This window comes from Mus musculus, chromosome 2 (assembly GCF_000001635.26).
Source record: "Mus musculus strain C57BL/6J chromosome 2, GRCm38.p6 C57BL/6J".
Classification (NCBI taxonomy): Eukaryota; Metazoa; Chordata; class Mammalia; order Rodentia; family Muridae; genus Mus; species Mus musculus.
Window position 1 is genome coordinate 153,107,046 of NC_000068.7, and position 15,725 is coordinate 153,122,770.

The 15,725-nt window shown below is 47.4% G+C and overlaps 1 protein-coding gene across 2 annotated transcripts in view; it reads left to right on the forward strand.

The window, feature by feature from the left end:
- Positions 1-1,422: 1,422 nt before the first annotated feature.
- Hck (hemopoietic cell kinase) overlaps positions 1,423-15,725 on the forward strand; it is a 42,974-nt gene continuing 28,671 nt past the window's right edge. For both annotated transcript variants that reach the window (NM_010407.4, NM_001172117.1), the window contains exon 1: positions 1,423-1,709. In NM_010407.4, the coding sequence (NP_034537.2) occupies positions 1,648-1,709 (62 nt within the window). In that variant the 5' untranslated portion in view covers positions 1,423-1,647. The remainder of the gene's footprint in view (positions 1,710-15,725) is intronic.

Consider the following 15,725-nt stretch of genomic DNA (forward strand, 5'->3'; position numbering starts at 1 on the left):
AACACATTAGTGTTGGGTGACTGGGATTTCTACGTGGGCTGGGGACCAGGCTGTGTAGGAGGCAGCTCTGGTTGTCAGAACTGCTACTGGGCCTAGCGGGTGGAACTCTAGAGCTGCTAACACCGCTCGCGCTCAGAATTCATACTTAAAACATAGTACTGCTAAACGCATGCCTACATGCACGCGTAAGCGAATGAATGAGAGATACTGGTGGTCTGGCCTGGCTAGAGGAGGGAGGACTCCTGTACGTTTCTGCAGGTGTGTGTTGCAGTTTAGAGAGTGTTGGTCCCTGTCGTTTTGAATGATGTCTCAGGCTGAGTGGAATATGCCATGCAAACAGGACCTCAGTGGTCTGCCAGTAAGACTTCCTCTCTTCAACTTGGGAGGTCCTCTGAGCAGTCCCATATTCAGCCCAGAATAAGGCAAAGAACTCCCGCGGGCGCCAGACTTTGCATGGAGTTTGAATAAGCGGTGGGTGGGCGGGTGGAGGGAAAACCGCTGCATGTGGGAGGGACCGAAGTGGAAGGGCGGTGGAGACCCACCAGAATCCTAGAGGGAGAGGTTAGACTTATCAGGGCGTGGTTAGACTTAAAGGGAGCTACATTCCTTCTGCGGCTGGTTTAGGATCTTTGAAAGGAAGGATAGGATCGGTTGATTGCTCCAGTGCAGGATTTAGGACCTATGGGATTAAGGTCTCGTAGGGGGCTGGTGGCTGTAGTACAAACTACGGAGAGAGAGGCCCTGGATTCCATTCTCTAGAACACACAAGCGCGCGCGCGCGCGCTCTCGAGATTAAAACCCTTTCAGAAAATTTGATTACAAATCTAGAGAATTTGTAGGGGTTAGGACTGGGAACAGAATAGAAAGTGAGATTGAAAATCTTTCCCCAGGAGGAGGCAGATGGTTTTGCAGGTAAAGACGCCTGGTGCCAAGCGTGGCTGCTTGAGTTCAGTCCCCGGAACTCGGAAGGTGGAAGGTAAGATCCTAGTCCTCCAAATTGTTCTCTAACCTCTACACCGCTCTGAGGCTCCAGGGTACTTACACACATACACGGAAACAATCAACCAGTCAAACAATAAACGTAAAATATTACAATTCTTTAGGGAATCCAAGGGTATTTGGTCTCTTAGGTAGGGGTCCAAAATCTCTGGGGATAGGGTTTAGAATCCTTTGGACAGGCTCATTACATCATGGGGGGCTTAAACGCACTAGTGGGGGAGGGGGACTGGGAATCTTGGGAGGGCGGGTCAAACCTTGGTGTCTGAGTAAGTCCTTCAAGGACTGGTTAGCGCCCTTGAGGACAGGGTTAGCAAAGAAATGCTGAAATTCTTTGGAGGTGAATTTAGAGCAGGAGACAAGAGAGCCAGAGTGGGAGTTAGGCTCTTAGAGGGCGGAGTCGGGGTATTTGGGGGCGGGGTTTGCATCACCCAGGGTGCGGCTAAGGCGCCCAGATGGCCAGTGAGCGCCACTGGGTTGCGGCTCCCAGCTTGCACTCCCCGCGGCGGCTCTCAGACGGGTGGGAGGGGACCAAAGTCGCCCGTGAAGGGGGCTCTGACCCGTTCCGAGCGCCAACGCAGCCTCTGTAGCCCGCAAGTCTTCGTCGCTTGCTCCGGGCTCTGAAGTCCGGGGCCACCAGGGGCCGCAGCGCTGGGGGGTCGGTCTAGCTGCGAGGATCCGGGCTGCCCACGAAGCGAAGGGCGGGCGCCCAGGTGAGTGCGGGGTGAGAGGGCGGGAATGGGACACACCCCCGTCCCCGAGAACGTGCAGACCTCGGGCTCCAGGGATCTGAGATCCTGGGCGAGCTGTGGGGGTGCCGAGGAAGGAAGAACCCGTCCTAGGAGCAACCGATCCCCGGCGGTGGGATGCGCAGTCTACGAAAGGTGGAGGGTACCCAGGTGGCCAGGTGAGGCGAATTGCCGCCACCCAGGGCGACCCTGGGATAGCCCTAGATAGAGGAAGCTCAGGCAGGGGAATGGCAGTGCTGAGCTGAGGCTTCTCTGTCTAACCAGGTTCCCCTTCTGCACACACACACACACACACACACACACACACCAAGAAGAAGAAGCTGGAGGGGAGGGAAAGGCCCGTTCAGTTCCCATTGATGGTGGGTGGGTGGCAGGTCACGCAGGTAGACAGCAGCCATGGCTAAAGGAACAGCCCGGCCAAGACAAGCCCATGCCTGCCACACCCAGGCCTGGCTATAGGTGTATATCTGAGTCCCCTCTTTTACATCTTCCCCTGCCTTCCCAGCTGAACCCCTAACAGGCGTACATCCAACTCCAGAACCTCTTACACAAAGACCACAATCTACCACCATCTCCTCTGTGTGACACTGGGGCATGTCACTGGCTACTCTCTGGATTCCAGCTTCCAACTCTGTAAAATGGGCTGTTTTACATTCATCTGAAGCTGAGTTGTCCAGAGAAGGGGAGCAGTGCTGCTGGGTACTGGAGAGAGAGCCTGGTTTGTCTGTGCCTCTGTTTGCATAGCTGCAGGATGGAGATGGTAAGAGGACAGGTTGAATGTTCCCTATCCAAACTACACCTGATCAGAGGGGTTTAGGATTTCCGAGTGTGGCAGAATTCTGTATGTCAAGTGCACAGCGAGGCATCCTGGAGTGAAAATTAGGTCTTAAAGAGACATTTGTGTATGTTACACGTGCTTCTGTATGTGTTCACTGGTTGGTGTGTACTCTGGGGTTCCTACACACGTGGAGGCCAGAGGACTCTATGTTGTTCTTCAAGCAAAGGCCACCTTGCTTTTGGAGACAGGGTCTATCATCGGCCTGGGGCTTTTGCTGGGTAGGTGAGGCCGGCTGATTAGTGGGTCCCAAGGGTCCTTCCTCCCAGCTGACTTTTTTCAGGAGTTCTGGGGGTTGTAACTCAGTTCCCCCTGTTTGCAAGGTACTCACTTTACCAACTGGGCTATCTTCCTGGCCCGAGATTTTCACACATTTCATTCTCATCCCTCAGAGATAACTAATGACACATTTTTAATGGCTCCTCCATTTTTACATCAATTGATAGCCTCAGATCAGGTGTGGACTTTCCCACTTGGACCATCCTGTCGGTGCCCAAAATGTCTCCGATTTTAGAGCATTTCGGATTTAGGCTTGTGGAAGTTCCCTTACTTTTGAAGGTGACATTAAACTGAAGGAAAGGGAGCCCAAGAGGTGACTCTGCATCTAAGAGCACTCACTGCTCTTTCCAAGGATGCTAGCTAAGTTCTCACCGATCGCTCACAACAACAGAAACACCTCACAGCTGCCTATAACTCTAGCTCCAGGGAATCTCATACCGTCTTTTGGGCTTGGTCTTGTAGGCACCTGCACACATGTGATCTCTCTCTCTCTCTCTCTCTCTCTCTCTCTCTCACACACACACACACACACACACACACACACACACAATCTGAAAGAGGGGCGGAGAAGAGAGAAAGATGGCTGAAGGAAAACTTTCAGAACCCTATTAGATGTTCTTTCCACTGTTCCCGTCCAGCCCGAGAGATTCTCACACCAGCATCACCAGGAAAGGGTGTTAAAATGTGCATTGCTAGGGCAACCACCAAAGGGAGGCCTAGGGAAAGATACTGAGAACTGGCAACCTCCGGGCTGCTGATGCTGCCCAGAAATCTCACTTTGAGAATCACTGCCCAAGCCTAGGACTGACCCAGAGAGGCCTCACAAGAGAGCAGTTGCTCTCTAGTGCCCTTCTCACCATGCCCCTTCTCTGGAGGAGGAAGGGTGCTGTTTAGTGGAATATGTGCCCATGTCCCAGGAACTCACCACCCAAAATTAACTAATTCACTAATGTCAGTGTGGGGGCATGTTTGCTTCAGACTTTAAAAAGTAAAATGACTAGGTGTAATGGGTAAAATCAAAGTCCCTGGTTTGGTTCCCTCTCAGTTCTCTCTTTCTACCTCTATAGGAGACACTGCTGTTGAAAACCAATCCTTCCAGTCTGTGTCTCCATAAACAAATGTGTCCTCTGTGGTGTAAAGATTATAGCAGAGCCCGATGTAGGAGCACACCTGCAACCCCAGAACTTGGGAGTAGAGGCAGGAGGAGCAAAAATTCAAGGTCATCTTTAGCTATAGCAAGAGTTTGGGGCCAGCCTGGGCTATGAGACCCTGTCTGTAACAAAATAAAACTTCAGTCAACAAGGGATGTATCCTGAAATCCTGGCAGATGCCTGAACTGTAGATAATACTGACTTCCTGTATATCTTTGCTTATATATGAAAGCCTTTCTTTGATAACTCTGAATTGATGGCATCACTAGTCCTGTGCCTAGGGTTATGATTTAAACAACAAGCATTGCCTGAATACATGCATAGAAACTAACGGGTAGGCAGCACATACTGCGTGGATCCATTGGAGAGCAGGGTGATTCCATCCTGGGGAGGACAGGGGTACACTGTGAGATTTCATCACTCTAACCAGAAGGGCGTGTGGCTTAAATCTTAGGGTTGCTTATTTTTGGAATTTCCCATGTGGTAGTTTCAGGCTGCGGTTCACTCTGGGCTTGAAACTGCAACCTCTGAGCGGACTGTATGGGAACTACTCTACACCAGTACTGATTTATGAGGCTCACCCGCAGTTTGTTTTCCCCCCGACTTATCAGATTGAGATCCATCAGGGCTGAGCACTTGAGGTCTAATTCATTTCTTCTAGCTGTAGCATGTTCATCCTGGCTGGTGACCTCTCCACAGTTTTTTCCCATCACCCATTGACAGATATTCAGGTTGCCTCCAATGTTACTCCAGTACTGCTGGGACCATCGTGTGTGTGTGTGTGTGTGTGTGTGTGTGTGTGTGTGTTTCTTGGGCACAGGTACAGCTGTTTCTTGAGGAAACACTATGGGAGTGGATGGCTCTCCATGTAGCAGTGTTTCCTGTCCCTTTTAATGAGAAGAGTATTGAGACTTGGAAAGTCACTTATGGAAGACAAAGAGAAGAGTCGGCTCTGAGGACCTCCTCACTCTTTCTATACTATGGCCTGGTTACCAGGGCACGTGCTCTCTGCTGTGACAAGCGTCAGTTGCCTGTTCACGATGCCTGATGCTTAGTACACAGCAAAAGCTGGCAGCATTAATTTTGTTACTTCGAAGTTGTTCTACACAACTTTCATTTAACATAGCATTTCTGGTGCCTCTGATGCTGCGGGTACAGTTTTTGTTCTACTTCGCTTAATTAAGCTGTTAGTATTTCCCCGTGTCATTAAGATTGCCTTGAATTTTGAAATGGTTATATAATATTCCATTTTGGGGTGCACCATTTTTAACCTCCCTGGGCTGATACATGGTTTTTCAACTTTTCTTTTTTATAATGTGTGTTATAAGTGTCTGTCTATACATATGTGTGTGCCTAGTGCCCTCAGAGGCTAGAAGAGAGCAGCAAACCCCCTAGAACTGGACTTACAGATGGTTGTGAGCTGCCATGTGGCTTCTTGGAACTGAACTTGGGTCCTCCAAGAGAGCTGCAAATGTTCTTAACCGTTGAGCCATCTCTCCAGCCTATAATTTTTCAGCATTCTAAGTTGAGATATGAGCCACTTTTCCAGCAGCTGCAGTATTCTGGCTCTCAGTTTGAGGGTACAGTCTGTCAGGGTGGAGCAGGCATGAGGGCAAGGCTCTAGCTGTTGTGGTGGGAGCCGTCACCTCCTCCTTTTCATAGAGGAAACTAGACTTCGGGAACACAGTCAGTAATACAATCTCCCTCAGCCTCCATTTTTCTGAGCAAGTTTTGGACCCCAGCCTGTTGCTATAGGCCTGGGAGTGGAATAGACTTCTAGAAGGGCAGGCTGTGTTGGAGAACAAGCCTTTGCTTGGGTTTAAAATGTGTCCTTGCTCTTGACTTGTGACTGTGTCCTCTGGTTGGTGTTCTCTTAGGACTTGCATGCATAGTTCCTTCTGCAATGGACTAGCTGAGCTCCCAACACCATCCTGAAGTGCTTGGGTCCAGGAGAAATGGAAAGATTAACCGTAAATAGAACATGGCTGATAAACCTGAGTTTGAGTGTGTGCACTGTCTTAAACAAGTTGTGGCTCACCGTGCTAACCCCTTCTCTTGGATTCAGTCTAGTCAGCTGGAAAATGGGCCCAAGGATACAATGCTCACAATACGCACACACACACACATCATATCACATCACATCACACAAGCTGACGGGATGCAGCACAGGGCCGATTCAGAGGAAAGAAATGGGATGTTGGCCTCCCTCCTGTCTGGTTGAAAGCTGCTCCTGCAGGTGTAGTGCTTTGCTGGTGTGTCAGCTTGTGAGGCTTTCAGACAGAGCAGATACAGAGAGATCTCCATGGCACAGAGGTGCTGGTGCCAGCAGGTGGAAGTCCAGCCGGAATGTTCCAAGATGGCTCAGTGCTGAGGGATGGGGACAGGCCATGCACAGCACCTGCTTCCATATACACGTCAATAAGGCCAAGGCCAGATGTTAGCAGAGGTTACCCCAGGTCAGGGATGGGAGGAGGCCCTTGGAGGGAGTGAAAGGAGACACCCAAAGGGACCTCAGATTCACTCAGATTCACTTAGGATGTTTATACTTTTAACATGTTTCGTTTGGTGACAGCAGACAAGTTTCATTACATTTATGTATCCCTGTGTGGATATATACATGTATGTGGGTATGCATGGGTGGAACCAGAGGGCAGCTTGTGAGAATCGTCTCTCTCCTTCCACCATGTGTGTCCCAGGGATCAAACTCAGGTCATCAGACTTGGCAGGAGGTGCCTTTGCCCTCAGCCCTAACTTTTAAAACCAAGCATGTGCACTCTGTAGGATGAAAGTACATTACATATGTGTACAGAACTGTCCCCGTGAAACCCGTTGTTTCCTGGAGTTCTAAATCTATACCCTCCTTGGGACTGGAGAGATGGCTTAGTGATTGGAAGCATCTGCTGATCTTTCAGAGGATGGGAGTTTAGCACTCAACACCGTGTCAGGCTGTAACTCTGGAGGATCCATGGTCTCTGGTCTGCACAAGTATACACACCCATGTGCACACACCCACATGTAGACACACATGAATACTTAATTAAAGGTAATAAAAATTAATCCTAAAACAATAGACACATGCTCCAAAATATAAAGGAAACCAGGGCCTAGAGCTCTGTCAACTGGAAGATGTGAAATATGTTCTTGCTTTTTTCCCTCTTTTTTCATGTGTGTGTGTGTGTGTGTGTGTGTGTGTGTGTGTGTGTGTGGATGTGTGTGTGTGTGTGTGTGCGCTCAAGCGTGTGTGCACACAGTAAGGTGAGGACGCTAGAGGTTGATGCTGGGAATATTCTTTGATTGCTCTTCTTCTTATTCACTGAGGCAGGCCCTCTCAATCAATCCCAGAGTTTGTCAGTACAGCTCGCCTCCCTGTTCCAGCTTCAGAGGCCACAATCACAGACAGCCAGCATCTCCGAAGGTTCTGGGGTTTAAACTCTGATCCTCGTGCTTGCACATAAAGTGCTTTAACCACTGAGCCATCTCCCCAACACACATACACACACTCTCTCTTCTCTCTCCTCTCGTCTTCCTCTCTCTTCTCTTTCTTCTTTCTCTCAATTTCTTAAAATGAGGATGACCTTGAAATTTCGATCCTCCTGCCTCCACCCTCCAAATGCTGAGATTATGGGGTACTTGCAACAACCCTTGGCTTATGTGGCGCTGGGGACAGAACCCAGGGCTCTGTTTGTGCAAGCTGAACACTCTACCAACTGAGCTACATCCCCAGACCACATTCTAGTGTCTTTGAGACTTGGCATCTATGAGACATGGTTGGGGTGTCTGACTTGGGAATAACACAGCAGGTGAGAGTAAATGTTGCCTGTCACCAAGCCAGCCACCAGCCTTGTGTAAAGGGGACAGTCAGCTCCAGCCAAGAAGCACTTGGTTTTGTTGAGGAAAACTGAGCAAACTGGACCATCGTCCCCACCCAGACACCTTTGTGACTACTGCTGAGAAGGCTGGGTACGAAGGAGGCCTGTATCACTGATGTGTCTTTCCCACAGTCTTCCCCTTATCCCCTTGATCCAGAGTTTCTCACAGAAACTAAAGCTAGACTGCCGGCCAGCATGCCCCAGAGATCCTCTTATCTCCCCAAACACCCAGTTATAGATACGTGCTGTCACACCTGGATGCTAGGGACCAGGAGCCGGGGTCCTTACATTTGAATAGCAAGATTTTCTGCCCACTGAGCCATCTTCTCATCCCCCTGGGCAACATTTTAAAGAGCTCTTGTATTTTTAAGAGAAAGAATTGAGATTCTACCCCAGGTGATTCTAGGTCTCATCCAGTACTTCTCAAACTGCTGGCCTCAAGGCGGTCAAACGAGGTAAAAAAAAAAAACAAAAACAAAAAACAAAAAAAACAAAAAAAAAACACCCCAGGAAATTCACAGATGCTGCAGAGCCAAAGGTAACGTCCTAAGATTTTGATTGGCAGTTGAACTAGCTACTGGGGGCTCAAGCACCTCATACCAACTTTGTTACACGTGGGAGCAGAAGCCAAAGTCTCCAGAAGGCGGGGCCCCTTGCCTTTGGGTGACCCAGGGCCCACTGTGGGTCTCTGGAACTTTTACTCCACCTGAAAATGAAGGGCTGAACCTCTAAGACTCTTTCTGTGTGCACAGAAATCATAGCTTGGCCAGAGGAAGCCAAGTCTCCCAAAGGAAGCACACGAGGAGTCCTCCAGAGACAAGTCGTACAGAGTAAGCATGGTTCTCTCAGAAAGACAACCAGGGCATCTGCGGGGACTCTGTACCCCAAAAACTGCTCTAGAAAGGAACTTCTGATTAGAAAGATGCACCAATGGCTGAGCTGTTCCAAGAACAGAAAGTTCCTCTTATCAGACAGTTGTAAGCCACAGGCCCCCTCAGTGGCTGCCATCCCCAGGAGCTTCCTTTCTGGGCTTCTGACTCCCCTAGACCTTGGCCAGTTGCCTCTGGGCACGGCTCCTTCCCACAGGAATTTATTTCTTCTTTGGGGCTTCATTTTCCCATCTGAAGAATGGGTTCCTAATTCTGGTTTAGATCTATATATGGTAAGAGAACACAATATGCTCACACCTCAGACCTAGATGGAGGGACCCTCCTATGCCAGGCACTTCTTAGGTAGTCATGACTTCAGTGCCACCAGCTTGACAAGATCCACAGTCCCCATCCTCACCCTCTGTGGACCCTCCTCATAGCTTAACTTCTCTTGTACCAAGGCCTGCTCTCAGAGAAGTTTTTGCTAATCAGCCATTTATCCTTGAGTGTGAATTGCAAGCCCCTCCTAAAACTCTCCTGTATTCTGGGAAGAACTCTATGTGTGGTATTAAGGGACAAAAATCTAATTCAAATTAACCCAAGGAGCAGAGGAATTTATTGGCAACTCCACATGACTCTAACTTCAGGCCAAGCTGCATTTAAGTTTGGGAGTCTGGATGTCTCTATTTCCTGGTTCTTTGTGGCTACTGAAAACATCTTTCCTAGACAGAGGCCACGGACTGATGCTCCTTGGTCAGAACTGAGTTGCAACCTACTTGGCTTCTTTGGCTACAGCTCTGATTGGTCACAGACCTACTCCTGCAGGAGACTGAAGCTAAGGCTACCTCAGTCCATGAGCCAATCTTTTTTTTTTTAAAGATTTATTTATTTATTATATGTAAGTACACTGTAGCTGTCTTCAGACACTCCAGAAGAGGGCGTCGGATCTTGTTACAGATGGTGAGCCACCATGTGGTTGCTGGGATTTGAACTCCGGACCTTCGGAAGAGCAGTCGGGTGCTTTTACCCACTGAGCCATCTCACCAGCCCTCCATGAGCCAATCTTGAGGTAGGGGTTCACAGAGGAGAACTGGGGAGCTGCTGCTAATGGTGGCAAACAGATGTTGTGTAGGAAGAACCTTCAGTTGTCTCCTTCAGGGTAGGTCTTGTTCACTTCTGTAGAAATGGAGGCTTGCCTAAGGTCACACAGTGAGCTTTTGGCAATGATGGGCCTAGAGTACAAATGCTTTCAGAACCCTGCCTCACCCAGTGATACTCATGCAGGCCCGGCCTCCTTCTTGGCTTAGAGTCTGAGAGGATCTACAGCCAGCATGACAGCCCTGGGAAACAGCCAGCCAGGCTAACTGGCTTTTTTCTCTTCCATGTAGTAACTATAGAACTGAGGAGTCATAGGGAGTGGGGTGGCTGTGGATTGCCCTAGACGTGGTCAGCAGCTTTGAGTCAGTGTGGAACTGGAGGCTACTTCTGCTCCCGGTGCCTGACTGGGAACTATTTTTGACAAGCAATGTTCATGTGCAAGTTTTGAAAAGTTACCACAGCCTTTGTCTCCGAAGACCTCAAGCCAAGCCCGAGAAGCAAGGGCTTCCTCCTTACAGAGAGGAAAACGAAACTCAGAGAGGGAGGGCGGGGGTGAACCCCACTACACAGGGGGGGGGGTGAACTAGGAGTTTGGGTCCTGAGGTTCTGCCACCACTGGCTGTGAGAACGGTGTTCTCAGTGTTTCCTCCAACTGACCCACAAAATAGAGAAGAGACCTAATCTTAAAGTACAAAGCTAGCTTCACCCAGATGCAGAACGAGGCATACCCAGCCATATCCCTGACAAATATAGTTGCACCAAAAGAAAGAAAGAAAGAAAGAAAGAAAGAAAGAAAGAAAGAAAGAAAGGAAGGAAGGAAGGAAGGAAGGAAGAAAGGAAGAAAGAAAAGAGAAAAGAGAAAAGAGAAAAGAGAAAAGAGAAAAGAGATCCTCAGTAAAACACTTGCAAACAAAATTCAAGAACACACTTAAAGCATACACTTCATCCGTGTTGGTTTCACTCCAGGGATGCAAGCATGACTCAACATTCACAAATCAGTACATGTAACATAGATAGTATTAGGGACAGAAATCACACGATCATCTCAATGGATTCAAAAAGTGGCTTTAATGAAGTTTAACATCGCTGATAAAAAGAAAAAAACCCTGAAGAAACTAGGAACAGAAGGAGTCGTCCTCAGCATACTGAAGGCTGTATACCACAGATTGACAGCCAACACCATATTAAGAGGGGAAAACTGAAAGCGTTTCCTCCCAAGTCAGCTCTCTCTCTCTCTCTCTCTCTCTCTCTCTCTCTCTTTGATTTGGTTTTTCAAGACAGGGTTTCTCTGTGTAGTCCTGGCTGTCCTGGAACTCACTCTGTGGACCAGGCTGGCCTCGAACTCAGAAATCCGCCTGCCTCTGCCTCCCAAGTGCTGGGATTAGAGGCGTGCGCCACCACTGCCTGGCCTCTGGCCACTCTTATTCAGTGTAGTGCTTGAAGTCTTATCCAGAGCAATAAGACAAGAAAAAGGAACACAAATAGAAAAGGAAGAAGTCAGATCACCCCCATCTGAATAGTACATGATCTGTAACCTTGGGGTGGTTTGTTTGTTTGTTTGTTTGTTGTGATTTGGTTCATTTTGTGCATTTTCTGAACCAGGATATCTCTTTGGTGGCAGGCTGGCCTTGAACTCTCTATGTAGCTCAGGTTAGCCTTGAATTCATGTTGTTCCTCCTACCTCAATCTCTCAAGTGCCAGGTTGTAAGCTGTTGGTTTATGATCCTACACCTAAAAGCCTCTACAGATTCTACCAGAAAACTCTTAGCCCTAATAAATGTTTCCAGCTAAGTAGCAGGCTAAAAGGTCAACATTGAAAATCAGTAGATTTTCTATATCTGAATAATGAACTTGTTGAAAACTAAATCAGGAAAAAAAAAATCCTACTCACAACAGCTCTTTAAAAATACCCAGAAATCAATCTAACCAAGGAGATAAAAGACATCCATAGTGGAAACTTCAAGACACCGAAGAAAGAAATTGAAGGAGATGCTAGAAGAGGGAGAGATCCTCCATCTTCATGGGTTAACAAACTCAATCCTGAGACAATGCTAAGTTACCAAAAGCAATCTGCAGTTTCAGTATAATACCCATAAAAACCCCAATGGCATCCTTCACAGAAATAGGAAAACAAAACAAAAAACAAAAACCCTTTCCTCCTTCCCATCAGTGAGCAATTTCTAGTTTCCTGGATTTTACTTCAGGTTAAACACACAAACCTAAAGATTCAGAGATAGGATCCACATGTGAGTGAGAGAATTTGACATCTGTTTTTCAGGGTCTGAGTGACAGTAATAACCATAGATGCAATAGTAGTATAAAGGCAGAGACATAGCCAAGAACTTTATTTTTTTAATATTTATTTATTTATTATATGTACGTACACTGTAGCTGTCTTCAGACACTCCAGAAGAGGGTGTCAGATCTTATTACGGATGGTTGTGAGCCACCATGTGGTTGCTGGGATTTGAACTCAGGACCGTTGGAAGAGCAGTCAGTGCTCTTACCCACTGAGCCATCTCGCCAGCCCAGCCAAGAACTTTATGATTGGATTTAAGGCCTGCTATGCAGAAGGGAACCAATGGTGCCTAGTTTTGTTTTTTATTTTGTTTTTGTTTTTAATCTGCCCAAGAACCCACAGTTGGGGGAGCTCATTGGTCCCAAGTGTGAACATACTACTACTGTTTTACTAATAAACATCGAACCAAGATGAGTGCCACTCTCAGGTCTTATCAGAAAAGTTTCTTTGTGCAAAGCATGATGGTTAATGCAGAAACTAGCTGTTGATAAACTGTGAGTGCACGTGTAAAAGGAGGGAACTTGATCCATGCATCTCACTCTGTACAAAACCAACTCGGCCTTCATGTAAGACTCGAACCTGCTGCGAAAAGCACAGGCGAGGTTTTCCTGCAAAGGACTCCAAGAGTTATGAATGAGCTTGTGTAAGATTAAAAGGTTCTGCAGTCTGTGGAATGGAAAAGGATACTTTCTAGCTATAAGTCAGAGAAGTGATTAATAATGACAATATTAAAAACTGCAAGAGCTAAATGACAAGAAGCCAAGTCATCTAATCAATACATGGGATATGACTGAATATGCCAGAGTTCTCAAAGAAAAAAATACATGGTCAATACCATTTGAAACAAATGTTCAACACCTTTAGCTAACAGGGAACTACACATTAAAGCTAGATTGTACTTTTATCTCACCCATTCAGAATGGCTATCATCAAGAAAACCAATGAGGCTGAGGCAGGGGAACTGTGGTGAGTGAGTTTTAGGCTAGCCTGGGCTACATAGTGAGCCTTTGTCTTAAACAAAAAGCAAAGGGACAGTGACAAATGCCAGTGAGGCCGTGGGGAAAGTCGATGCTGATGGGTGTGGCTAAGTGTAGCCACCATGGACGTCAATATGAAGGTTCCTCAAAACCCTAAAGCTAGAGCTACCATGTGACCCAGCTGTCCGGCTTCTGGGTATATACCCGAAGGGTTGGAAGCCAACACAGCTGCACAGCCTCGTTTATTGCTGCACTAGTCGCCATGGCCAGCAAGTGGAACCAGCCTAGAGATCTATCAGCAGCTGAATGGATAAAGAAAGTGAGATACATATACAGAATGGAGTATTACTCGTCTGTAAAGAAGAATAAAATTATGCAGTTTTAAGAAAAGAGAGTGAGACTGAAGCCCATTAGAATAGGTAGAATAAGCCGGGCTTGGGAAAACAAATACCATTTTTCTATCAAAAGCAGAACCTAGATATAAATTTGCATATACATGTATGGTGTGTGTGTGTGAGGGAGGGAGGAGGAGGCCTAGAGGGAGGAAGGAGGAGGAAAGACAAAGGATATAAGTTAACATAAAAGCCGGTTGTAGTAAATGCGTATGACACGAAGTCTCTCACCTTAACCATTTTAAGTGTGTAGCTCAGTGGCATTTAAATACATTCATAATGTGCCACCATTATCATCGTCCACCTTAATATCCTCCATCATCTTCTAAAACTCAAGATGCCTCCGTTCAATAAAACTCCCTCCACCCCTCCTGCTCCAGGCCATCACCAATCTAACTGTCTCTAACAATGGAGTCTCTCTATGTGTGGCTTTGAGATGTAATTCTGTGTGTTTGAATTTCACTTCTCAACTTGATCCAAGGAGCAAAAGCCATATGTGGTTTGTTTAGGTGACCAGTCACTGGAAGATGGCTCAGCAGTAAAGTGCTCACCAGCAAGCCTGACAACCTGTTTGGATCCACAGAACTACATAAAGCTAGCCACAGCTGCACGTGTGTTTAATCCACCATCCGTGGAAGAATGGGAGGTGGAGGCAGGAGAATGAGTCACCAAAAGCTCTCAGGTCAGCTAGCCTGCCACAGGCAGAGGGTGAACCAGAGACAATGGACACGGAGCAATCAGAGTTTATTCTGGAGCTGAGAGCCATAGTCAGGAATGCAGATTTAGGTCACCCCAAATTCCATCTTCCAACATGGAAGTTGTCTCATGAAGTTTTTATAGTAACAAGACAAAGAGAATTAGGAATCATGACGCTTTTCAAATTCATCAGTGGGCTCGTGAATTAGGTGGCTACAGCAAAGTGGGAGAATCTCTGCTATGGGCTTCAGATGCTAGCTGACAGCTTTCTTAACCCTTTGAATGGTGGAAAAATAGGGGCTTGTTAAGTCAATACTTTCCAGAAGGTTTATATCTCTTAGCCACTGAATTTTATAGGTGGCCAAGGAATGGCTATCTAGGAGAGTCAAGATCACCTGTAATTAGGCTCTGGACCTGCAACATTGTAGCCTTTCTACATCGGTGGTGATGTTATCAGTCAATCAGGTTTTGCAGACACAAAATTCTCCTTCACAAGGACCTGTTTCAAAACACAGCGGAAGGGGAAGGTCAGCAGACACAGTTGTCCTCTGAAACCCCTGCATGCAAGCCGTGGCACATGGATGCCTGCTCCAAAGTGATAGGAATCTCCTGTTTCAAACATTCCTGCTGTGTGTAGTGGCCGAAGCTCTGAGTCAAAGGAACTTCAGACTACCCTGCCTCTCTGCCACAGCTCCTTTCCTATCTTTTAGGGGATGTGGCTTGAACCCAAGGTCCCTTGCTGCTGAGCAAGTGCCATGCCACTGAGTCACACCTCCCACCACGCACCCCCACCTGGTGACACATCTGCTCATAAATGGAAATATTAGGGCTGAGGTTTCTGTGGGGCTCCTGGGCCCACACTTTCACTTCTCTCAGCTCCCTTAGACAACCCCCAGCCCATGAGACAAAGCACCCCCCATTCAGGCTGGGGACATAGCTCAGCGGTAGGGTTTTTGCTGGACATTCATGCTGTCCTGGGTTCCATTCACAGCACCAGGAAAGGAAGAGAGAGAGAGAGAGAGAAAAGAGGACCCCACTCACCATCCTTCCTGAGAGGGGTCCGGAGTTGGGTCTTCATGAATATGTAAATCAGCCATGTAATGATGCTTACTTAATATGCACTATGATTGGGACCTAGGGATTCTCTGCTGCATGCTTACAGCTGCATCTGTCACTGCCCAAGCAGGCGGGTGGAGCTGCCCTGCCTCACACAGCAAGTTCCTCCAGCGGATCAAAGCGTGGGTACCAAATGTTCAGTGATCTGGTGCAGTGTAAACACACACAGGTGCTGCTTAATTTTCTAGAACTTTCTGTCACAAATCATAGATGCTGATTTCAGATTTAAATGAGAAAGCAGTTGATCCATGGTGGTCAAATTTCAAATTAACGGTGCATCCTTCCAGGAAGCCTTTCCCAGGATAGACAAATACTGGTAAATACAAGAAATCATGTTGGTCCTTTTCTTTTGTTTTGAGATGGGGTCTCCCATAGTCCAGGCTCTAACAACTTAAGTAT